The sequence below is a fragment of the Osmerus mordax genome, chromosome 5 (assembly GCF_038355195.1).
Source record: "Osmerus mordax isolate fOsmMor3 chromosome 5, fOsmMor3.pri, whole genome shotgun sequence".
Taxonomy (NCBI): Eukaryota; Metazoa; Chordata; class Actinopteri; order Osmeriformes; family Osmeridae; genus Osmerus; species Osmerus mordax.
Genome location: NC_090054.1, coordinates 14,973,375 through 14,998,759, shown reverse-complemented (window position 1 = coordinate 14,998,759; position 25,385 = coordinate 14,973,375). Strand labels below are relative to the sequence as shown.

The 25,385-nt window shown below is 48.6% G+C and overlaps 1 protein-coding gene across 1 annotated transcript; it reads left to right on the top strand.

Moving 5' to 3' along the window:
* The first annotated feature begins 1,465 nt into the window (after positions 1 to 1,465).
* Positions 1,466 to 24,835, top strand: qkib (QKI, KH domain containing, RNA binding b). Its single transcript, XM_067235703.1, has 4 exons — positions 1,466 to 2,128; positions 16,460 to 16,602; positions 24,027 to 24,143; positions 24,794 to 24,835. The coding sequence occupies exons 1-4, from the start codon at positions 1,987 to 1,989 to the stop codon at positions 24,833 to 24,835; spliced, it is 444 nt and encodes a 147-aa protein (XP_067091804.1). The 5' UTR covers positions 1,466 to 1,986.
* Positions 24,836 to 25,385: the final 550 nt, after the last annotated feature.

Sequence of the window (25,385 nt, the reverse complement as noted above, 5' to 3'; positions counted from 1 at the left end):
TGCATTCATTAACGTAATTCCTCTGCCCTCAAACAAGGGTGCCGTCACTGGGTGAGTGAGTGGAGGATTGGGGGGGGGATTGGAACTGGCAGGGAAGTGGGTTTTTGAAGGGGTTTGGGGGTGGGGGGCATAAATACACGCTCTCCACCCCCCAACCTTTCCAAACCCACTCTCTAAACAGTGGCGTAAGAGAACGAAGCTGGGCTCTCTCTCTTTCCATCCAGGTCTCAGTGTCCAAGTCGATCTCCATGAGAATGCCTGAGGCAGAACAAAGGGATGAAAAGGTATAGTGGAAGGACCCAGGACAATCCCTTCCTGTTCTGGTGGGTCGTTTGTTTCGGTCCTGTCAGCACTGGGCCCGCGGCCCTCCGGCCCCCTCGGCCCCCCAGACCCTCTGCCCGTTTCACACATTCTTCCCAGCTTTGTTTTCCGGGTGTTTTTAAAACATTATCCCCTGTTTTTTTCATTCACGTGAAAAGGGATGGCGGGCAAAGTGACATCAAACAGAACGGAGGCAATTGTTACTCTCCAAATACATATAAAAGCCAGCCAGCTCTTGGCATGAAAACTGCTTTGCATTACAAAAAGAGGCAAAACCATTAAGCCAATTAAACTATATCTGTAAACATTTTAATGTCTAAATTTAGGCAGTTATAATTCATTCTTGTTGTGTGGGAAAAAGTCAGCTTTAATTGAAATTAACATAGTTATGTGAATTATTTGATGTTAAATCAACGTCACTGAAAATGACGTTTTTGATTACTTAAAAACGAGCTTCCCACTTATAGTTTAGTTTTTTTTCTCCAGACAACAAGGATTTATTAGGTACATAAATGTAATATAATTTAAAATATAAAAGAATACGACTACAAAGTATATCCATGTGTTTTTACTGTAGGCATCATGCAAAGTGCAATCACCATACTCCCTGTTTCACTCAAGAAAGTAGCCTGCTATGACGGTAAATACCTGGTTCTCCTATCAGTCCATAAGTCATCCTGGTCTATGATTTATGTTCACTGTTCATCTTTATTAGTAAAATGTTCACGCCAAATTGTAACCATAGTCACGCCTACGTATATTTATACCGCTCATTTTCTCTTAATACAGGACAGGTGCATAACTATCTATATGTCTAGTGTCTGAGTCCAGCTGCACGTGTGTGCGTGCGTGCGTGCGTGCGTGTGTGTGTTTGAGAGAGAGAGAGAGAGAGAGAGAGAGAGAGAGAGAGAGAGAGAGAGAGAGAGAGAGAGAGAGAGAGAGAGAGAGAGAGAGAGTGGTGTGCGCGCATTTGTCCTCCCACTCTCGGCCCCTGCGGAGCGCGCGCTCATGCTCTCGGCTGCGAGACTCGGCTGTGAATTATGGTCATGTGATGGGCTCGCGAGCCCAAGCGCAGCACAGCCAGACGGTTACTGAGACTGAATGCCAGCTTCATTGAAAAAGCTCCGTTATCGAGAGTAGAGACAGGAGGGACGAACGTTTCCAGTGTACAGACTTACACATAACAACACGCAGAAAGCTCTGGGGAACTCGGGGAAAGGGACATTTTAACCTTCTGAAGACGCTCAATGAGAGAAAGCAGAAGACAAATCGTTTGAAAAGAAAAATCAAGGGCAGTGGGTATACGCGGGACTTTATTATCCATTCCTAGTAACTTGTGGAATTATAAGGGCAACACACAGAAGAAAAACTACCTCTTCGTCGTTTCATATTTTCATTTCCTTTTTTTCTTTCTTTTCTTTCTTATTTTGGTTCATTGTCTGTCCTCAGCAGAACTGATAAACGAAGGAGTTGAATTGCAGTGCAGTGCGTAAAGAGGCTGAACGCCGCACCAGGACAGAACACTTGATTGCATTTAACCAGCAAGAGGCAGTTTTTTTTACTCTATTTTTATAATTTATTTATTAATTCACAGCGTAAGTGAACATATTTATTTGTTTTCATCTGTGGTTCTGTCTGGATCCGAATTTGTTTTTTTTTTGGAATATGGTTGGGGAAATGGAAACGAAGGAGAAGCCGAAGCCAACCCCAGACTATCTCATGCAGCTTATGAATGATAAGAAATTGATGAGCAGTCTGCCCAACTTCTGTGGGATTTTCAACCACCTGGAACGACTGCTTGACGAAGGTACAGTAAACTGCCACAGTGTGTACAAAAATGTGCCTTGGATATGCAGCATTGGCCACGAGCTACTCAATCTGCTCATGGACACGCTGGGATCATTTGTTGCTTTCTGTGGATAGTGCCTTGGCCCCATAATATTTTTTGGAGGAGTGTTGCCTACATTACATCTTCCGGAAATGAAATAAATAATTGCAGACACACAATAGGACATTGTGGCGTTAGGTATCCTAAAGTTGAAACGACATGGTATATTTGCGCAAGGACCGTTTTATTTCACTTTCAAACAAACCGGTGCCCTAACTTGTAGTTCAATTACGCGTCTAAGGAAATAAGTCTCATAACTTTGATTGGGCCCTTGAAATTGATTTGCGTGGCCTTTTCTAGCCAATTAAAACGGATCGATATTAATTTGGAGCTTCTGGATAGAATATCTTATATTGAAACTCAATATAATTTGACCATGTGTTCATATTTGTGCAATCAGTTATCAAGTATTAAAGATGCATCTCAGTGTTAAATAGCAATAAAAATGAGACCACAAGTTTGATAGTTCATCTGTGAAATTGTGTAGACGCACGCTCTTCCTACATCATGGACGTCCGCTTGCACCCTCAGTCAACGTCATTATAGCCAATTTCTCATGACAATATTTGACAATAACGTTACAACCCGATTTTAACTCAACCTTAATCTCATTAAATGTTGTTTTGCTTGTTGGTTATATGTTTGTGTCACACATTAGTGAAAACTCAGAATAGATGTGAAAAAATCTGGATATGGCGCCAGGGGGCTCTTATCGTTTTCAGCCAATATGAGTGCGACTGCGTTCAGGTTTATTTGGGAGACGAAATCTAGTTTTTTTATCGTTTATATGGAACTACAACGAAACCCACATCACTTTAATCACCACACGTAGTCCAGTTTTAACGATAGGCTACTTTCCCTTACTTTTAAATCATATCTGAAGCTGATAAATGTCACATTAGCACGCTGTAATACTGTGCAGCTGTGATGATTTCGTAATTTAGACAGGGCCACACCCAAATAAGTATTATGAAAAAAAAAAAAAAAAAAAAACGGCGTGCATCATTTGATTACCGCACCCCTAAATATCACATCATTAATTCATTAGGCACCCAGTTTCTGCCGCCCTCGAATTGTTCGCTCTACTGGCCTCTGCCGTCAGACTAGCTTACTCACGAGGTCAAAGGCCTGTCCTGGGCACGCCCGCTAATCGTGGACATTAGGGTACGAACTCACGAGTCTCGGCTTTAGGGCTGAAACATCTGGGCTTGATGTAGATCAGGAGTACTGGTGAGAGGTGGGGAGGAGGGGGAGGACCTGAGAAGAACACAGCTGTGTGTTAAGCAAGACGATATCTGGCGCACACCACTCATCTGGAAAACCTTGCATGCTTATTCCACATGGAGACACACACGATGGACAGCGGGAGAAAGGGAGGGGGCGTATAGGGAGTGTATGTAAGTGTGTGTGTGTGTGTGTGTGTGTGTGAAGGGGGGGGTGGGGGGGGGGGGGGGGTGTCAGCAGGACACATTCCAACAGCCCAAGCCCCATTCCCCAAAAATGACAAGCATAACAACACACTCGCATATGCACACACTGAAGTGTATATGGAGAACTGCTTAGAGAAACCTGATATTGTGTGTGGGCAGGTAGAAGTAGAAGGTATTTGGATCAGCACCCACACCAGGGTCCAAGTCATGTTCATATGCACTTAGACCATAGCCAGCAAGAGAAACCTGTGAGGTTATTCAGAAGAAGCATCACTCATCATACTTCCTCTTTCCTTGGTTGTTGTTTCCTCATCACTGTTGACTGCAGTGTAGAATTGAGAGACTAGATGTAGTCTGAGCGGTGCATGAGCACACTAATCTACTACTAATGTAGTAGAACACTAATCCAACATGTCTGCGTGTGCTCTCGACGCATCCTCTTCTCACATCTCACCCGTCGAGGTGTCTTTGTATCGCACGGTGCCCTCGTGCACACTCGTGAACGTAAACGACGCATGTTTCTCGACGCGAACGTAAAGTGTGATTTCGGCATCGTAGCGTGTGTCTGAGTGGAAGTGATGAGGTACGCTGGGATGATGTGTGCTCTGACTTTGTACCCCGTAGCCACAGAGGCTGGCGAGCAGGAAAATAGCAGTTTCACTTCCACAATCACACTAAGCTCTGACCTACGGCAGAAGGAAACGTCACAGCAGAACAACACACCCACACATGGATGTACTGGTGTGTGTCTTTCTTTTCAACATGTATTTTCACACTTCATATTTCCTTCCTTTTTTGGGGGGGGGGGTTGTATCTTGCATTCATTTCACATGAATGATTACGGTCAGCATTACTTCCTCATGAGAGGCCCTGCAACCAGTGTGTCTGTGTGGACAGGATTAGGGTTGAAGTTATTCCAGTCAGGTAGGATTCACATGCGTGGGTCTGTGTGTGAGCTGGACCTCTGAGATGTGAGGCTTTGGAAGTCATTTAGTCCAGCCCTAGCAGCTCCTAAAACTGCTTTCCTGACTGTGTGTGTGTGTATGTGATTGGGGCATGGGTAGTCCACACAGCTACATAAAGTCTCATTATTGCATTTCTGTAGCTGTGCTTTTCCATCGCTGGCATCACCAGAGCGATGCTAAATCATCGCCTTCTGCAGACCTCAGCGTTCTCCTGCTTTCGAAGAGGGGGGTATAGAGGACCGGCGGATAAAATATCGTCTACAGCTTGCGCTTGGCCGCAACATTGATCATACGCGAAGTTCCAAGTTGTTGTTTCCTTCCCGTCCCTCTGTTGCGAGCGTCTGTACGGCGCAGCGGAGAATAGAAAAGAGATAAATGAAGAAGGAGACGAGACTTGGCGCCATTGTGGATTGCGACGTCGAGGCCTAGATCTCCATCCAGGCCAGGAGGCCCAGGCTAATGGAGATGACTCAGTTGGATCATCCCCTTTCACCTGGGTGTGTTCAAGCAGTGCAGTGTGTCTGTGTTATATCTACGTTGTCCCTCACTAGGTTATATTGGTAGTGTGTGTGTGTGTACGTGTGTGTATGTGTGCCCGAATCTGGGGCCATGAAAAAGAGGTTTGGCCCCATAGCTGAATGTTAGTATGCGATACAGTCACTTCAATGATCTGTTTGTTCAGTCGTGATTCCAACAAACAGACATGGAGTCTCTCCATAGCTCTCCTCTCAGACTCAGCGTCCACCTGTAAAAACAGCCTCGTATTCTCCCTAGCATGTCCCAGCGGTGCTACAGAAGAGGGGGAATTCTCCAGTGGCAAGCCACCTTCCAGTGGTATCCGTCAGATGGAAGTAGCTCCAGTCAGTACAGTTTCAGAGTGAGTGCGTGAGCCCTGACGAGCCCGGCCCTGGGCTGTCACCGGTGAGCAATACGTCTGCGCGTCGGGCCGTGGCCGGTGGGCCGTGCCTGCGTGCTGATGCGCGGACTGAGGCGTAAACCCGGCCTGCTGTTAGTGCAGATGAATGCTCTCTATGGGGCCGCGAGGGCAGCCAGCCATGCAGACATGCTCCCTCTCTGTAATAAAGGTGATGAATCTAATCACCAGAGGAGGTGCTCCAGTCGGTGCCGCAGCTCCTTGTAGGCTCAGATGCACACTCGAAGGGATGGGGGAGAGCGGCGGGTGCGGGCGGGGCGGGTGGGGGGGGTGTGTGTGATGGGAAGGGCATCGCAAATCTACGAGAGCATCGTAAGGTCAAGGAGCAAATAATGAAGAACCCGTTTTTTTTTTTCGCCGCGTGTGCGCTCGCGTGTGTCTGCGGAAGTGTGTGCTCGCGTGTGTCTGCGGCAGTGTGAGTGTCGGAATGCATGTGGATTCTCCACAGTGTCCCATTTCTGTATTTGTTGTTTAACCAGAATTAATTGCCCACATTAACTGTATCTAAAGTGTGTGACAACTCATTTATCCTTGTTGAGTTATTAGCTACAGTAGGTGTCATTTTGTATCCTCTCTGCTCTACAGATAAAGGACCCAGACTCCAGTAGCTAGCACTAAAGCAGCCCTGGGAAATTACAGTTGAGTGACAATGTTTTTACTAGAGAGCCTGTTAACTAGAGGAGTTCATTTCCACACCACAGTTAGTGTGTCACTGGCCAGACAGGAAGAGAGGCCTTAAGAGGAGTCGTTAAATACACACGGCTTCTCAACCAGTAGCAGGAGGACTTAGGAGGAGGCTTAGAAGTTGACGGAGAAATCTCACGTGGCGGGATGGTCACAAGACCTCACCAAGGTTGGAATCCAAGGGCCAGTTTATCTTTTGTCTCTCGTTATTTACCTTGTATCTCTATTTGAATCCCTGTGGTTCTCTCTTTCTCTCTCTCTCTCTCTCTCTCTCTCTCTCTCTCTCTCTCTCTCTCTCTCTCTCTCTCTCTCTCTCTCTCTCTCTCTCTCTCTCTCTCTCTCTCTCTCTCTTTCTCTCTCTCTCACCCTTGATTGGGTAAATAGACCCCTCTAAAAGCAGATATTAGGCGTTCCATTAGATTCAACGGATTTTCTCTCTCTCTCTTTCTTTCTCTCTCTCTCTCTCTCTCTCTCTCTCTCTCTCTCTCTCTCTCTCTCTCTCTCTCTCTCTCTCTCTCTCTCACCCTTACTCTCTAAAGTATCAAGACGTCCCAGGGAGACTGGAGAATCCTTCCAGCTCTTCTCACAATTACACTAAGTGGTCCTATTCATCACAAAATTGGAGTAATTAATTAATTTGGAAGTGAAGTGGGTTGTGTGGAGGGGGGTCAGAATTGCATTTTTCCAGAAGAAACTTGGCTCCTGTCCCTCCCTGTGTTGTGGACTCATTCCCTTATTCCATGACATGCAGTGTCAGGCTGGATGCAGGAGGAGAGGACTCTTGGGTTAATGAAACTGAATTAGCGGTTAGCATCTTGTCTTATCTGGGATCATGTGGTTTGCTGTGTTGTCCGTTAGCTTTAGGGATGCATGGTTGGGTATTTTAAGTTGATTTGCCCAGGGTCTTTTGAAACTGCCCCAAAATGTCTGCATTCTCCCCCACAAAGGTCCACTCATGTAGCCATGTCTGTGTCCTACAGGTCATTACAGGTCAGTCATGTGAAGCCCCCCCCCCCCCCCCCTTCTTGAGATGATCCTTCTGTCTGGGGATCACACCGCTCTGACCTATCCACTGGAAAAGGTCACGGGGGGGGGGGGGGGGGGGTCATGTCATTAAGCTAGTCATCGTTCTTATGAGAGCAAACAGTTCATCTGAGAAGGGAATCAATCTCACACAAGTGTATGCGCACACACACTCACACACACACGCACAGTGTTTCATTCTCTTTTCCAGAAGACTTTGTCTCTATTAGAGGAGCTCAACACTATTATGTGTCATTATTTAATGTTCCCCTCGATGCCACCATTATTAGCGAATACATCAGTGTCGACTTCTATAATGCATTCACATTTCTCATTTTAAAGCACTCTGTGTAATTGAAGCTCCTTCTTATAGAACACTGAGTAAGTCATCCACTGGGGCTACAGTATTACCCCCAAGATGTGTGTGTGTGCAGCCGTGCGTGTGTGTGCCCATGCACGTGTGTGTGTGTGCATGACAATGTAGTACTGAGAAGGAAAGAGCATGAGAACAATGTTAGACACAACTATTGATTGAACTGTGAAAACAAAGAAAGGCCCTCGGCAGTGCATGACCTAATGTTCATCAGTAGGTCCTCTTCAGTCTCCCCTCAGATGAACGGGAACAGAACGTGGCATTACTCATCTGGAGCTGCTGAGATCCGTCTGTGTGTGTTTCTGTACGCGTTTATCTACGCAAGTGCGTCTGCGTGTGTGTTGTGTGAGTTCTAAGGCCCACACCTACCATAAATCACGGCACTTATGTTTAGTCGGACCCCCTGTACGGAGACTTTTCTGTGATTTAGTTCACACTCTCTGTCAGCTATAGATAGATGGTGAAGGCTGCTCTCTTTTTATACGCCTGTTTTTGTGTGTGTGTGTGCGTGTGGTGGGGTGTGTGTGTGTGTGTGCGGTGGGGTGTGTGTGTGGTTGGGTGTGTGTGTGCATGTGGTGGGGTGTGTGTGTGCGTGTGGTGGGGTGGGGTGTGTGTGCGTGTGGTGGGGGGTGTTTATGTGTGTGTGTGGGTTAGTGTGGTGGGGTGGGTGAGTGTGTGTGTGTGGGGTGTGTGTGTGTTGGGGCGTGTCAGGATTTGAGCGTGTGCCTCATGCTCCTGGTTGGTGGGCTTACAATGTCAGTCTGTCTGACCAAGGGCTGTTTTCTCCTGCTCCTTCTTGATACAAAGTTAACGCTTGATCAGATCCTGGCATTGTTGTTTGCTGAGGGAACCCAGAAGATTGATGTGTTTTTCCTTTGTCAGCAGCACCAAAGTTCAAGGTGTGGTGAAGATCCCTCCCATAATTTAATCTCACTTCTTCCTCTGTGATTTTCAAATGTTTTGGCGCAGTGCCCAAACTCAATCTAGAGGACAGCCAGAGGTGCAGTCCAATGGGACACCTTCTGCACTCCTCTGTTTAATGCTGATAAAGAGCACTGCACATTGTGGGTGAAAAATGGACGATCCTTGACCTCAATTATCTTCTCGCTCTAAGGGCTCAAATTAAACTTATACTGCTCTTTTGAAGGTGGTTAAGTACGGGTAGGAATGGTTCTAAAAAGTTCTTATTAACAAAGAGATTAGGTGGAAAATTGAAGCAAAGATGTGTGAATGAGGTTTTCCCCCCTCATTATTGTGGTATTATTCACTTCATTTGTGTTTGCACCCATAATGGCAAAAACGATGGCAATCTTCAGGAAAACATGAAATACAGTCAAAATATTCAAGATTAAGCTGTCCTGTAGTCATTTATTTGTATCTGTCAGTTTTTCCCAAAAGCAAAGATAAAGCAAGGACCTGGATAGTTGTTTTACTATCACCGCAGAAGTCGACATCCGACCTCTCTTCCACTAAAGACATGTGATATCTGCAGCCCTTCATTCAGTGGCATTAAACCATTAACTCCTTAACAGCGTGTCTCATGACGCCAGAACCCAATTATGTCAGGCTAAGCCAGAGCATGCAAAGCACTGCAGGAATTTCACATCACTATGTAGCTGTGTGTTCATCCAGAAATGCAATCACCGACTGGCTGTATCACTGATGGACAGGCTGTGTCTCTGTATGTTTGTGTCTCTGTACTCGGGGTATCGTTTTTGCAAAACACACAAAGTGTTTCAGTGTATCTTAGTTTCACTGCATCGGTCCTGTTGTGACCGTGCGTTCATATAGTTGCTTGCAGTCATATAATTTACCTTGGAATAAACAGTGTATACAATTCGATTAGTCCTTAGTGGCGCATTTTCAGCGTATCTCTGTGTCTGGCAGTAGTTATGTCACTCTGTCTCTCTTCAGCTTAGTTAGAGAGGGTGTCTATCTCTTATTTGAACTCAGTGACTGCCGGTGTGTCATTCTAATTGGAAGTCTATTTTCGATGTGCGTCAAAGCAACTCTCTGATGCTGAGACTGTGCAGCAGTCTTTTCGCAGGCCTCTCTGTTTCTCTCTCTGTTTCTCTCTCTGTTTCTCTCTCGGTTTCTCTCTCTGTTTCTCTCTCTGTTTCTCTCTCTGTTTCTCTCTCCACTCCTTCTGAGAGTGTCAGTCCATTTCTCCTCTAGCTTGTCCTTGGCCAGGCATTGTGACTGCGTCCATCAGGCCAGCCCTGGGGCGTGTGGCGTCCATGGTGGGGTGATGCTGGCGTCCATATGTTACCCCCCCCCGGCCCAGTCCCCTCCACCTCCACCCCCTCCTCCACCTCCACCCCCTCCGCCCCTGGACCTGTTCTCCTCTCTCCCCCCTCAACCCTCTCCACCCCACCCAAGAGAGTCCTCATCTCGGCCCCCTTCACCCCCCAGTCCAGCCCAGTGCCCCTCCACCCCCTCCACCCAGGACCAGCAGAGTCCCCCCCGCCCCCTCCCACCCCCCAGCCACGCCCAGCAGACACTAGCCAGTTTCATCCCTTCCTTTTTGTCAGCACCTCTTGAGGCAGCAACTGTTCAAAAGCTCGCACTGTGCGAGGACGCACACGCATGCGCACGCGCATGTAGACGCCAACACACACTCTCGTCTCTCTCACACAAGTGGCACATACAAGCCCCTCATCCCCTCTCTTGTTTGCGTGCATACACACACATCACACATAACACTTCCCACATCACACATACACAGGCACCTAATCATCTATACACTCTATGTTGTATTACAAGCTCACCAGGAGCCTTGGCCTGGTTTCCAGCTCCTAGACTGAACATATTGCAGCACAGGCACCAGACAGACCACGATGGAAGATGCTGTCTTGCACTTTTTTTTTAAATAGAGCAAAAATCATTGCATGGCTTAAGGAGAGACAGACGTCTCAGACCGATCTCTGTCACACGGCATGCCGGTGTGTGCTCAGACTCGACTTACGTCTAGGAATTTCAGCTCAGATTGGTTGTTTCATTGACATCTTTTTTTTTTGGACCTCCGTGAATACGTGTATGTTATGGGTGGTTGTGTGTGTCCTGAATAGTTGTTTGTCTGTCTTTGTTTGGACTACGGACAAAAACGTGTGTCGCCTGGGTGTGTTGCTGAGTGTGTGTCACCTCTCTGTGTGTGTTGTGGAGTGTGGGTCCCTCTTTATGCGTGTTACGGAGTGTGTGTGTCCCTCACTGTGAGTTTGTCTGAGTACTGTCCATGAAGCCAGTGATAAGACAGCAAATGGGATGCTAAGGCCTGTCAGACTTGTCTCCCAGATCTGTGTGTGTATGTGTGTGTTTTCATAAATACACCAGCCACTCCCCTTGCTAAGTCCACCAGCTCTCCACCCCGCCACACTGAGCTAATTCAAGTGGGTCGGTGCCAAAGCAGGGTACACACACGCGTGCTCACGCGCACTAACACACGCCTGCACACGCACATACATTTTCCCCGCTCTCCCCGCCCCAGCCCTCCAGTCGGTCGTTCTGTCTTCTACGTGACAGGGCTTTTTGCTGCTCCAGTGTCCCTGCTCATTTCAGGGTTAGCCACAGAAGGGGATCGTCTAGGGGTTTTCTTTATGGCCCAGCCCGCTGCTGCCTCCAGCTTCTAAGTCAACACTGCCAGTGGATATGAACTCCTGAGCCGCTGGCTTCTCTGATACCTAGCTTGTCCCTCTGCCGTCACACACACACACGCATATTGCCAGGCTCCTGACGTGGCAAATCCTACGTCTAGACCATGGTCATCGTGGAGTGTACCGTGGTTCCGTCATGACCACAACCTACCCACCCACACCTAATCCAGACCCCCTCAAATGAGCGTGGCTGGTTACCCCTGATTAGCCAGATAGAGGAGCAATCGATTTTGTCTGTTTGCTATTCTGTGATCGTCTGCTGTGCTATTCTGTGCTATCGGGAAAATAGTTGCCTAGGCTTGCCTTCTGTCACATGGAATAATCGGACTGGTCTTTAGATGCCAGTCTTCATTGTTTCTCTGTCATCCCATTGATACAGTGTGTTCAGAGGCCAGTAATGAAAGATTGAACAATTGGGAGACTGTGGAAACTCAGCTACTTCCTGATTCGACCGATAGATATACTGTTGCTTTTTTCTCAATACGACACTCTGATCTGGACTCTGGTAAATGTGGTAGGAAACCACATTTAAAGATGAGGTCAGAGCTAGCAATATGAAGCAACATCCCTAACCTTTGGCGCTCTCTGCTTCCACTCCAGTGGAGTGTCTGTTTTCAGAGAGAGATAGAGAGGGAGGGAGGGATGGAGGGAACGAGAGAGATGAAGAGAGAAACATGAAACGAGTGGAGCACTCACATAGAAAGGCTGCTCCCACAGTTTCACCCAGATAGAACACAATCTCCAGTCAGTGACTGGTCAACACTGGAAAGATCAAATCTCTGCCCCGGTCAACGTGGACATGAAACAGGCACACTGTTGAGAGATGGGACGAGAGATGGGAGGGAGGGATGGTGGGAGGGATGGAGGGATGAGGAGTTTGAGGAATTATTATTCTGAGGAGAAAACCCAGGCCCAGATGGTGTCTCTGTTTGAGCCTTCGCCCTTGTACCCCCCCCCCCCCACCCCCCCCACCACCTCCTCCTGGCTCCTCCCCCTTCTTCAGACCGAACCCCTCGCGCTGAATGTGGTGGCCGCTTGCAGAGCCATGTAATTACAAACACAGAAGGGTGTCCGGAAGATACTCCCTCCCTCCTTCCTTCCCTCGCTCTCTCTCTCCCTCTCGTACTCCCACTCCCCCCCCCCCCTCTCTGTCCTTCCTTCCAGTCTGTCTGACAGGCTGTCTCACTTCCTCTCTCTGTGATCATCTTTCACCCACTCCCTCTCTCTTCATGCTCACCCTCTCTCGTCCCCCCCACCCCCCACCCCCTCATCTGTCTAGTCATCTCTCTGTAGCTACAAATGTGTGTGTGTGTGTGTCTACATGCGTGTGTGCATGTTGCCCTTCCCATAAAGGGTGGGTGATATCATATCATATCCATCTGGCTAAGGCCGTAGCCTCGCCTCACTCGGGGCGCCAGCTCCTCTCACCCCCCCCCCCCCCCCCACCCCACCCCCCCACCTCCTTTCCTCTCCTCATCCTCTCCCTCCTCCTCACACAACACACTGGCGTCACCCGATTCGCTGATCTCTCACACGCTGGGATCAGCTGAGCAAAAGTCTCCAGTCTCATCTGTGGCGAAGCAGGGGGAGACGCAGCGGCGGCTGTCCGATGCCGGGCCCCCTCTCCAGGCAGACGCTGTCACCATCGCCCTCAGCCGGCCAACTGACAGCTAGCAGCTGTCGATGCTAGCTCTGATCTCCTCCATGACCTCAGGCCTGTTGTTCGCGTGCTACCACTAAAAGTTTTGTGTCACTAATAATGGTGTTATGGGTTAACAGAGTATTGTATGAAGGGCTGCATGCTTGTGTGTGGGTGATGTATTGGGTGTGGTGTTCTGGTGTGTGTGTGTGGTGTATTGTGTTAAACGCTGCCCATGGGTATCGATCTGAGATCTGCAGCATGAGGGACCGTCCGATCCTCTCTTTCTTCAAGGATTACAGGATTCACACCCAGCAAATGTCACCTCACTGTCACTTTGGAGCTGCTCTTTAGCGAGTAGTTCTGGGGTAAGCTTTTTCCATGAACATGTGTGTGTGTATGGTTGTGTGTGTGTGTGTGTGTGGTGACACAGGTAGCTGTGGCGTGTGCTCAGTAGTGCAGCAAGAGCAGGCCTTCAAGCCTGAGCAGGAAATTGATTGAATTCTGAGGGTTAAAATAGATGACAAGGGATGGAGAACGCGTTTAAAATGCTGTAATAATGTTGTCCATAAATCACCAGTGACAGTTTCATCATCCTTTGGACTGGGGCTGTTTCTGACCACTGGACAAAACTCAGTAAGCGGCCAAGAGGAGAAAAAAGTTCACATGACATTTGTAGTTCACGCAGGTCTGATCATCTCCTACACACATATACAGACACACACTCACACGCAAGATCTTCCCTACGACACGTGCATCAATAAACATCTGCTCATGGTCAAACATTAATCTGACAGTTTAATTAAATTACCCAGCATGCTTTTTATAAGATCACACAGTTCCCTGCAATCACTCATTAAAAGAACTCAGCATTTTATTCCCTGCCCCCCCCCCCCCCCCCTCCAGCCCTCAGCTGTATGTCATCCTCCAGAGTTGGAAAAGAAAAGAGAGGCTCTGAACCCAGCACGCAGATGAAGACTACAGAACACAGCAGTGTTGTGTCCTGGGGAGGGGGGAGAATGAGAGCCGAATTGGCAGTCGTCACACCCCACAAAGAGCCTGAATGTATCGCCTCTCTGCATGTGTCACTGTAACACTTCCTCCGCTCAGCCGCTCTGTGCGGGAGCGATGCCAACGGCCTGTAGAGGAAGTATGAAGGTAGTAAATAAGACACACGTATTTGGAAACTGAATGTGTAGCACGTTAAACAAGGCTTGTATAGAAGGGCTTCGGTTATTTGCCTGGGACATTCAGGTTAGATTCCTTTGAGGCACCATCACAACCAGAACCCCCACCCCAACCCACACACACACACACGGCTGGAATGTTCCCAGCGAAGACTTAAGACCATATCTTTCCCATTGTGTGTTCCATGTCACCACGAAACCCAGCAAACCGAAGCCCGCCGGCTGAATGCGCTCTCATATTGTGGTGTTTACGCCCACGCAAGAGTGAGTCGTTGTGTGCGACAAGCTCACCAAAATAAAGTGGCAGAGCTACTGTTCGCTGCAGAAATTGTGACAATACTGCCTGGACCTCTTCCATGAGCATTCATGTAGCAGAAAAACAGATGATTTCATCACTTGGCAGGACCTGTGTATCCGAGCTAGCCATTGTTGGAGGCCGGCCTGTGATCTCAGTGAAGCGGCAGGAAGAAGGGAAGTGTCTGAGTGTTGCGCTCCTATTTCCTTTCCTCTCACTTTCTCTCTGTCTCTTTCTCACACACTGACACCACCCCCCCCCCCCCCCCCACACACACACACACAGACAGACATTCTCTGAGAAAGTTTTAATCCGAGTAGAGCACTCTCCCTCAGGGCTATCCTTGATATGGGAGGGTCTGTAAATCACGTTCCATAACAATCGCCCCGCCGTAAAGCCGCCCAGTGGCCCCTAGCTGCCCCTCCGTACCTCCTCTCCCTGGGCCTGTCTGCTGGATGGGATCCTGTGATAAGGGTGGTGGCCCATTTATTATGACGATACAGCCACGCCGCCCAATGCTGTGTGTGTGTGTGTGTATGTGTGTGTATGTGTGTGTGTGTGACTGTGTGTACATAGAGGCGTTACTCTGTGTTTTAAAGAATAGGTCATGCGTGCCAGGGTGAGTTTGACATTAGGGCTTGGTCTGTGAGGGTGACAGTTAGGAGCATTCCTTGGGGACAGTCCAGGGTGTTAAAGTGTATGTAACAGTGTGTGTGGTGTGTGTGTGTGTGTGTATGTAGCAGTGTGTGTAAGTGTATATAGCAGTGTGTGGTGTGAGTGTGTAGCAGTGGGTGTGGCGCGTAAGGGAATGTAGCAGTGTGTGCGATGTGTAAGTGGACATAGCAGTGTGTGTGTGACGGGTATACACCGCAGTGGCAAGCCCTGTGTCCCTGAGGATTCGCATCACATGATCCATCCTGCTGTAATAGAATTACACAATGTGTGCAGCCAACGTGGTCTAGGACCTGGGAGATTTCATGTCTTTTTATGAAATATTAACAGAGTTGGCGGTTTTAATTATCCTTCCCACCTTATTAGAACACTCTGTCTCTCTCTCTCTTTATCTATCCATCTTTCTTTCTCTCTCTCTTTCCCCCTTCCTCTATCCTTCTCTTCCTTTGCCCCTAAGGGATGATATCCATCGGTTTAAGCAATGGAGAGTTATTACCCTCTTTCATTAAATGACAGGATGGATCCAGAGTAATTACTGGTATTATCTGTCTTCTGCCTGCTTCACTGGATATCATCCATACTACTGTCTGTTTCCCTGGTTATCCTCTCCCTGTTTGTATCCCTGGTTATCCTCTACTTGTCTGTGCCCCTGGTTATCCTCTCCCTGTCTGTGTCCCTGGTTATCCTCTACCTGTTTGTGTCCCTGGTTATCCTCTATCCTCTCAAACTCTGGCTCATTCTTTCTCATTTTCTCATGCTTTCCTTCTCTTCTCTCCCCTCTTTTTTCCTTTCTTGCTTTGCTTTCGCTCACTCTACCTTTCCCTCATTCTTTCTCTTTTACTTTGTCTCTCTCTACAGTAGCTCTATCTTGCTCCCTCCCTCTTGCTTCCCCTGTCTCTCCTAGTCAGCAATGCTATAGTATTGACTTTCTAGCAGTTTGTGAGTGTGTGTGTGTGTGAGTGTGTGTGTGCCTTTCCCAGCTACAGAGAGAGTTGCGGAGGAGGCCCACAGGCGAGGCACTTAGAACCCTTTATTGAGGTTACACTGGAGGTTGCATTGCTATCCAGTCTGAGCTTTACTCTGTGTGTTTTTCTATTGAGCTGTGGCCTTGAATGAAGCCCTTCGATTTAGCTGGATACAGACTTATCTTTCAAACCACAGTACAGTGTATCTTTGGCTTGCTAGACCCAGAGACGGATGGGGGGGGGGGGGGGGGACAGGCAGACAGACAGACGAGGAGGCAAACAGTGAAGTCAAGCTCTGTGGGCTGTTTCACCTGAACAAAGGGGAGAAGGTCTTTAAACATGGAAGTCACTGATCCTGCCGGGTGCAACTCGCCAACTCACTACCTCTTGATCAGAACTGGTGAGTGATCAGGACGTGCTTGTTCCTCCGCAGAGATCAGCCGGGTACGCAAGGACATGTACAACGACACGCTGAACGGCAGCACGGAGAAGAGGAGCAGCGAGCTGCCGGACGCCGTGGGCCCCATCGTGCAGCTGCAGGAGAAGCTCTACGTGCCGGTCAAAGAGTACCCTGACGTGAGTACCTATCACCACCGCTTGTTTGTGGGTGTGCGTGTAGGAGTGTGTGTGTGTGTGTGTGTGTGAGAGAGACAGTGTGTGTGTGTGTGAGAGAGAGAGAGAGAGAGAGAGAGAGAGAGAGAGAGAGTGAGAGAGAGAGAGAGAGAGAGAGAAGAGAGAGAGAGAGAGAGAGAGAGAGAGAGAAAAGGAGGGAGAGAGAGAGAGAGAGAGAGAGAGAGAGAGAGAGAGAGAGAGAGAGAGAGAGAAGAGAGAGAGAGAGAGAGGAGAGAGAGAACTGAGTGTGTTGTGCTTGTGATTTATTGTGTCTTCTTTGCATTTGTGCTTTGTAACTTGGATAAGACGTGACCACTTGAAAGACCCCCATAAACTGGTTATAGAAAGGCCCGTTAGCCCAAAGGCTCTCTGCTAGATTGATAGGAATAATAGAATCTTTGCTAACCGCGCACAGCTGCATACAGAGTTATTCCGATTAGATTACCATGTTCAAGGTAATCCAGTTATGTTCGACATCAGCGAGGACTTAGACCACTGTCCCAGTCATTGATCAGGTTAGGACACGTAGCCGTTGAGCGATGTTTAGGTAGCATATGTGCGTGTGCATGGTTGTGTGTTTGTACGTGTGTGACTGTTTGTGTGTTTGTTTTTGTGTGTGTGTGTTTGTAAACCGTGGGGAAGCCAGCATTGTTGGACAGTGTGTTGTCATGTGCTGTTGTTCCTGTGTGCTTTTTGCAAGCAATGTCAGTAAGCAGAGATATGGGACATATGATTGAAACTACATATTTACAGTTACCATAAGTACACTGCTATTTATGTGCTTTGCTGCCACGTCCCTATAATGTTCCTGTACTTCCCTATCATTCTCAGAAATGACATTTAAAACAGAAGGAACTATTAAACACATGGTTGAGCTAGGGGGGAAAAGATTACCTATTACACAATGAAATTGCACAGTGCGTGCTTGTGTGTGTGGTATTTGAAACTTCCAGAAACATCACTTACAGATAGTTAACAAATATTTTAAGCAATCGGCCCTCAGAATCTGCTCGGCTAAGCCTCCTGGCCCAGGGGAAGCAGCGGAGCTCCGAGCTGATTGATCCCAATTAACTTGTTGGGCATGCGGCGGTTTTATTGCGTGGCCAGCATTAATGGAGCTGTTCCATTGGAGGGATTAGGCACTCGCTGCCTTTCTGCTGAAGTTTGAAGGTTTTTTCACAACAGTGTTTATGCCACTATATTTCCCCCGGGAGGAAACACTGGTCGTCGAGCCTGTGAACACACACACACTCAGCTCCGCGACCGACCACTTCCTCGCCACTGCCTCACCACTGCCATTATCTCACAGTATTGGATTTTCTACCCGGCGACCGTATTCCTCGACGACCGGAGTCATGAATGTGTTGTGTGTATTGTGAGCACTTTCCAGGATGGTGATGGATTGGGGGCAGGTTTCCCAGTGGAAGTTATTTCATGGAGCGTAAGAACCTCTGGCTGATCAATAGGCCCTGGAAGACATTGGCTCAAGTGACTGAAGGCTGCTGTCGTCCACATTTATAAAAAATAATGAGTGTGTGTGTGTGTGGTAAAGGGCAGTGTGTGCGTCATTTCAGTCAAGGGCAGGATGGTACCTAAGTTTGGAAGCTGGCTGTCCTTGTTGCTCTGAAGGACAGAGAGGAGATCATTATTACTAAGGATGGCTTCATTAGAAGGAGGGAGGGATGAAATGAGAGAGCTTGGAATAGCCTCCAGCTGATAGAGCAGCCCTTACTTGCCAGGGTGTGTGAGAGTGTGTGTGTGTGTGTGTGCACGCACGTGTGTATTTATATCTAGAATCATTATCTCAGGTGTTATTGCACAACGTCAAATACGATGTCTGAATTCTTGGGCATGCCACATGATGTCCCCACCTAACCGAGGGTGAGACGCCACCGTCGTCACCTCTGTCCACTTTCCCGGGGAGGCAGGTGTAAATTGTAAAACTGTAACACCCCCCACACCCCCCCCCCCCCACACACACACACACCACGACACACACACACCAAACCCCCCAGTACAGTCAGATTGACACCATGCTGCTGGCTCTTGTGAACCCCCCGTGTGTGTGGCTGCAGTGTGTTGCGTGCTGTGTTTGTCCCTAGATGTGTACGCGTGCAGCAGTGGAATATAGAATAGGAAGAACCACAATGGATATGTGGGGGGGGTACCACAGGAAGAGTAGGAAGGGCTTGGGGGCGGGGGGCGTTGGGGTGGCGTGCATGACAGTGGAGTATGACAATGGATGTTACTGACGCGAGAAGGTGGGAGACTCTTGGACAGAGGTGGTGGAAGATATAGACATGTGTGTGTGTGTGTGTGTGTGTGTGTCTGTGTGTGTGTGGATGCGAGTGTGTGGTGATGAATGAGCGTGTAGGATGAGGTCGGGGACTCGGGGCACAGGAGGAACGGCCTGGCCGTCCAGATAAAGGGAGCAGACGCTCTCTGATATGTCACCCTTCCTCTCTGGGACGGCAGTGCAGCGACACGAAAATTGATTTGGCCCTTCAGGCTCTCCCAACCCTGGCAGCCCCACATTCCCGCTCCAATTAGCTCAACAATGTTATTAAGGCAATGAAAGAACCAGGATCCAGAGGAGCATTTCCGAACACAGTTTTGATTGTCACTTATTTTGGGGTGGCATCCGAGTGTGTTCCCTGTACCTAAGTGGTTTTTGGAAAGTTTCAGTAGCTAAGGGCCATGTGAGAGAGAACACAGAGGAGAGGTAGACAGTGGTTAATGTCTGGCGCTCTAATGGACTATAAATACAGTTGATGCTTTGCGGTGACAGAGCTTTTAATTGTGCTGGATGTTGCCGTGTGGAGGTGAAGGGGGGGGGGGGGGGGGGAGTTGTTGTCATCTATCACCAAGCCCTACCTGCTTCGCTACCTGCCTTGCTGCCTGACTGGCTGACTGGCTGCCCCGACTGTTCCTTTTCTGGGTCATGCTCGTCCAGGGAGGAGATGAGAGACCGGCAGTGATTATTAATCATTAGAAGCATGTGAGGCCTGGATTGATTCTCCCTCAGTCCTCTCATTTGGCCTTGGTCATCCTTCACAGACACTGAGGGAGCAGAAAGTGTGTGTGTGTGTGTGTGTGTGTGTGTGTGTGTGGGGGGGGGGGGGGGGGGGAAGAGAGGGAGCGGGGTAGAGAGTGAGAGGGAGGGAATGGGTGGGTGGGTGGTTGAGGAAGTGGGTGAAGGAGGGAGGGAGGGATTGGTGTTGAATAAAAGAGGAAAGAAGGATGAAATGGAAGTAGCTTTATTAAGTGTGTGAATGTGAGTGTGCGTGTGTATTTGTGTGTGTGTGTGTGTGTGTGTGCATGGGAGTGCGTGTCTTTATTTTGACTGTGCGTGTGTGCGGTTGTTTTTGTGTGTGTGGCGCGCATATATCTGTGACTGCAAGTAAATGCTCATTAAATCTGTGTGTACCTCTGTGGGTATCTGAAGCCAGGGGACGGACAGCATTAGTCAATGTAATTATCCAGCATTCCAGAAGCCATTGTTTCCATTGAGAGACTCTGAGAGGTTTACATTTGTAAGTCTACTACTACTGAACATGTCGTGGTGAACGGCTGTAGGAAGAGCTTGTGGCTTTCTTGGATACAGCTTCTCTGAGGTTTGTGTGTGCGCGTGTGTGTGTGTGTGTGTGTGACAGAGAAGAGACGAAGAGGAGTGTCAGCTCAGGTGTGTGTGTGTGTGTGTTAGGAGAGTAGAGAAGAGGAGAGGAGAGACAAGGAGGAGAAGAGAGGAGTGTGTGATTAGGTGAACTTCAGAGTAAGAATTCTCCCCCTCGATCTTGTCTTCCTATTACCTGGAGTCAGCCCCTGGGGAGAGGTCTGTGGCAGCAACACAAGCGTTCAGGATCACCGCCCAGCTAATGAAGGTTAATTACGGTTCATTAGGACGCAAAATGCACATCACCATCCTCATCCTCATCATCATCCTGTAGTTGTTTAATTGGGATGAGAACTTTCACCATGCCCAAACAAAGGATGTGGGGACAACGATTCATCTCAAAAGTTTGAAGTAGAAAATAGGATAAATAATGGGTTGATTCGAAATACATGTGACATTGTATCGTCTGTGAAAAACACCATCATTGATCTTGGCTTGGTCCCTTCGGTTTTCTGTTCACATGTGTTTGAAAGTTGCAGTATGTCCTCAAGTTTAATCCAAAGGTCAATTGTTAAACACTTGGGGCTTTTAATATTTAAAGTAGCATGCACACACACAAGTAAACTCACTTAACTACACGCACACATACACACACACATTGCTCTCTTAAAGCAGCTATCTCTCCCAGCCTCTTGTCCTCCATAATAATGAAAACAAAAGACATCCAGCAGGAGGAATTAGAGCGGAGTGCTATTAGAAGCCATGAAATAATTAATTTGCCTTTTTCAGCCACCAGCTCGTTTATCTTCATGAGATAATAAGATCAGTGTGAGTGTCTGGGTTTGTGCTGTGCTCCTAGCCTTACGTAAACGGCCGTAATTACACTCGCCTCTCCTTTTTACTGTAGCAGATGGAAAACACCACTTAATCTAGCCTGTCCAGATTGGGTAAATAGACCCCTCTAAAAGCTGATATTAGGCGTTCCATTAGATTCAACGAACGGATTTTCTCTCTCTCTCTCTCTCTCTCTCTCTCTCTCTCTCTCTCTCTCTCTCTCTCTCTCTCTCTCTCTCTCTCTCTCTCTCTCTCTCTCTCGTTGTGTTTCTTTCTCAAGCTGTTATACTGTAGCTTGTCTCTGCCTCAGTCTTTCTCTACTTCTGTCTTAACATCAGCCTCAGTCACCCTCTGCCTCCATCTTCGCCTCTGCCTCTCTGCCTCAGTCTCTCCTCCCCTCCTGGTCCACTTACAGTAAGGGGATCCTCAGATCAATACTCTGTAGATTGGCTTCAGCTGGGCTGCTGTAATGTAATGATGCTCCAGAAAATATGTTTTAGTTCAAAAGGATTCAAGTCAGTCCTTGAAATTGAGTGTGTGTTTGTACAGGTGTGTGTATAGGGAGCATGTGTGCGAATGTGTGCGTATGTGCATGCATGTGTTTGTGCACCCCGGCGGTGCACCCTCTGCCACGGTACTTTACTAAAAGGGAGAGAATGCACATCGTGACCCTTCGTTTGCTGCAGCTGCCTGGATCCCTCAGAGCCCTGACAGATAAGGTTAAACACTTCAACAGGGACAGGGCGAGGGGGGGGGCGGAACGGGCCCGTGCGACGCACAATGTGTGTATTCCTGTCTCAATCCCACTCACCTGTCACACCCAATAACCTCCAGTCTAATTCCTCATCTCACATTGCCAGCCTCTCACTCAGATGTACCCTGGCAAGGGGGGCGGGGATAGGCTTCTATTCCCCTTTTACCTTCCTCTCCTGTCAAGACACACACCGCGGACACACACTGTGCTTACACGTTCTGACCAAGTGAATGATCTTTTCTTAGCTTTTGCTTGCCATGTTGCAAGAATGCTTTTGAACACAACAAATATGGAGGACTCTGGAAGAGGTTCGATAAAACCAATCAAGAGCATGAGCAAACGTAATCTGTTTGTGTGGTAGTCATTATCACTATCATCCTCATGATCATTATCATTACACTCTGTTAGCAACAGTTTAGAACGGACAGAGCTGTGCTCACAGGGAAGGGGGTTTGATCGGCCTGTTTGAACCACTATGCTGAACCAGATATGAAAATATGATTGCACGGTAAACTCAGACAGTCAAAACCCACCCATCCACACACTCACCATGTGGACTTCCTGGGGTTTCTGTGATTGCATATCTAGTGGGCTCATTGAGCCTCTCTTGGGCCTAAAAGGTCCAGCACTAGTAGGCTGCATGATTGCCTCATCATTGGACATCTGTAGGAGTCAGGTTTTAAGAGTGATTGTAAACGGTGGCCATTAAGAGTACAATTGCACAGTGCACCCTCAGTGTAGGTGTAGCTGTGTTGAAGATGTTTTCATGTATGTGGTCGTAGGTGAGAGTTCTCACATCCAGGTTATATAAGGAAGCAGGGTAGAAAGGGCTCTTATCACCCACCCCAGGGGTTTTCATGCTGGTAAGGCTTCCAGAAGTTTCTGTGTACCCTCCGAATTGTTTTCCTTCAAACTCATGGACTTTGAGCAGAACTCTTCCCTGTCTGAAAAAGGAAGAAGGAGAGGGGAGGAACGAGAGCAAAATGAAAAGACGTGATTCAAATTATAGGGCCGGGCACAAGATAAACATTGATTGTTGCTCGGCCAGTCCACAACTTCGGACACGGGAGCGGTGTGGCCAGACAGGAAGAAAATACATCTTCAAGCTACAAACATCATTTGAATGGATTCTCGATACACTCCACTCAACTATTTGTGTTGTACTGCAGTCCTTTGCTCTCAGAGGAAGTAGTCAATATGTTTCCCACAGAGTAAATTATCTTTGTAAAGAGTTTGTCAGTTAGTCAGTGGGTCAAATTAGGGGGTACTGTATATTGCTGCTGTTAGTGATTGAATGTGTACATACACCAAGTCAGGCTCTGTACATAGTGTAGTGGGAGTCAGATGGCTGAGCGGTGAGGGAGTCAGGCTAGTAATCTGAAGGTTGCCAGTTCGATTCCCGGCCGTGTCAATTGACGTTGTGTCCTTGGGCAAGGCACTTCACCCTAGTTGCTTTGGGGGGAATGTCCCTGTACTTACTGTAAGTCGCTCTGGATAAGAGCGTCTGCTAAATGACTAAATGTAAATGTAGTAAGGCAGTTGATCTTGGTATATCCTGTCAACTATTTGTGCTGCACACCATCCAAATGTGTTTAAGTAACAAATCTTTTAGACTATTGGAAGAAACCAGAGATCAGTCAGTCCTGGCTTGTGTCCCAACATCTCCCCTTGTCTATCATGTCTGTCAGCCTGTTGGTCTGTCACTCTCTTTGCCAGCCAATCGATAGCAAGACCTTGTGATTGACAGATGCTGTGGGCCAGTGAGGAAAGGAGCTGTGTCTCCTGATCGAAGGACCAACGATCAGCGTGTCTTATCTTGTCACCACCGGCCCAGGGCTGTTTGCCAGGCCCGGCCGGATATCGGCGCCATTTCAGTCGCTGTCGAGCACCATTGTCAGAGTGGCATTCTGGGAGATAGGGGCAGGAGATAAGGCAGAGGTGCCTGGGTCAAACAAAGGGTGCTCCAAAGGGACGCACTCTCATTGTTTTATCCTTTCTCTTTCTCTCTCTCTCCTCCCTTACTTTCTTTCTTTCTCTTTCTTTCTCTCCCTCAATCATCATTCATTATTTCCATCTGTGTAGCAGAATATCTAAGCCAGTAACTAAGCTTGATTACGTGATGGTTTTGTGTGCTATACGGTGGAGTCTTTTCTGTGGTTCCATGTTTGACGCATCTTTCTCCGGCAGTTCAACTTCGTGGGCCGTATCCTGGGCCCGCGGGGGCTCACGGCCAAGCAGCTGGAGGCAGAGACGGGATGTAAAATCATGGTCCGCGGGAAAGGCTCCATGAGGGACAAGAAGAAGGTAGGATGCACACACACACACACACACGCAGACACACACATTCACACAGACACACGCGCACACGGATTACAATCTACACTTTGCTTTTTTGTCGCCATCGATCATGCTAGCCATTGAGCGGGCCGTTATCTCATCGCCCTTTCTCAGATCCTATTGAGAGGCGGTTGTTGCTCATTGCTTAAGCCCTGTGGTTTACTGAGTAGCTGTGGACAGCACTACACCCCCCCCAGCCCCCCCCAGCCCCCCCCAGCCCCCCCCAGCCCCCCCCAGCCCCCCCCCCCCTCCCAACCCCCCCTCCCCTTACCACCACCACCCCCGTATGTGTAATAGGAGGGAGTGTCTAAAGGTAGGCCCCTCTGAAGACTCAGATATAACCCCCTGTTGGGAAACAACAATCGGTCCCCCCTGGAACCAGCGGGGCCCAGAGAGAGGCAGGTGTTAAAACATTGTCTTTGGCCTCAGATCTATGGGGCCCAGGCGGCAGCCTCTAGCCTCTAACCCCAACCCCTTCACCCCCTGCCCTCTATCTCCTACGCCCAGGCCTCAAACCACCCAGCCACTAGAGGGTCTCGACTGCCTCAAGACCCCCCCCCAACCCCACCCCAGACTGGGATACATGACCCCAAGCCCCCTTGCCCCCCTGTTCTCAGCCTCTAACCTCTAGCCCCTGGCCTCCAGACTGGGACATGTGACCATGCTGGGATATGTGCTCTCCTGCCCTGAGCCTGGCTGGAGAGGAGGACATGAGGAGTGCAGGCCCTGGAGAGGAGCAGGGGTCTAGAACCAAAGGGTTCATCCATACACACACACACACACACATGTGTACACCCTATCACCCACGCCAAGGCACTTGCAAGAGTTTCGAAACGCACGCATACACAAACGCACACGCACGCACTCTCTGCTTATTTATTTCCCCATTCCCCTCGCGCAGAGAAAGGACTCGTTTGTGTTTCCACTGCACAAGCAGAAACTGGCCCGTGTTTGGACAAGTGGTGTTGGTGGAGATGGTTATCCGAGATCTTCCCCAGCGTCTCGGCGGGGTTGCCACTCCGAGAAAATAAAACAAGTGTCTCTGATATCAGTGTTGTGGTCTCCGGGTCCTCCTCCACATCTGCTCCGGCCCTGCGCCCCGCTGGAAGCAGCTGTGCTATCTGGATCGTGTCTCTCACCTCAGGAGCGGGCCAGCCGCGGCTCTCAGCTAGGTCGTTAGGGAGTAAATTTATGGGTTTGAGCCGAACT

Bases quoted from the DNA above. Each gene is read 5' to 3' on its own strand.
- qkib (XM_067235703.1), top strand. From the start codon at position 1,987: ATGGTTGGGGAAATGGAAACGAAGGAGAAGCCGAAGCCAACCCCAGAC. The intron at 2,129-16,459 runs GTACAGTAAACT...GTTCCTCCGCAG, and splicing joins GGAACGACTGCTTGACGAAG to AGATCAGCCGGGTACGCAAG. The intron at 16,603-24,026 runs GTGAGTACCTAT...TTTCTCCGGCAG, and splicing joins CGGTCAAAGAGTACCCTGAC to TTCAACTTCGTGGGCCGTAT.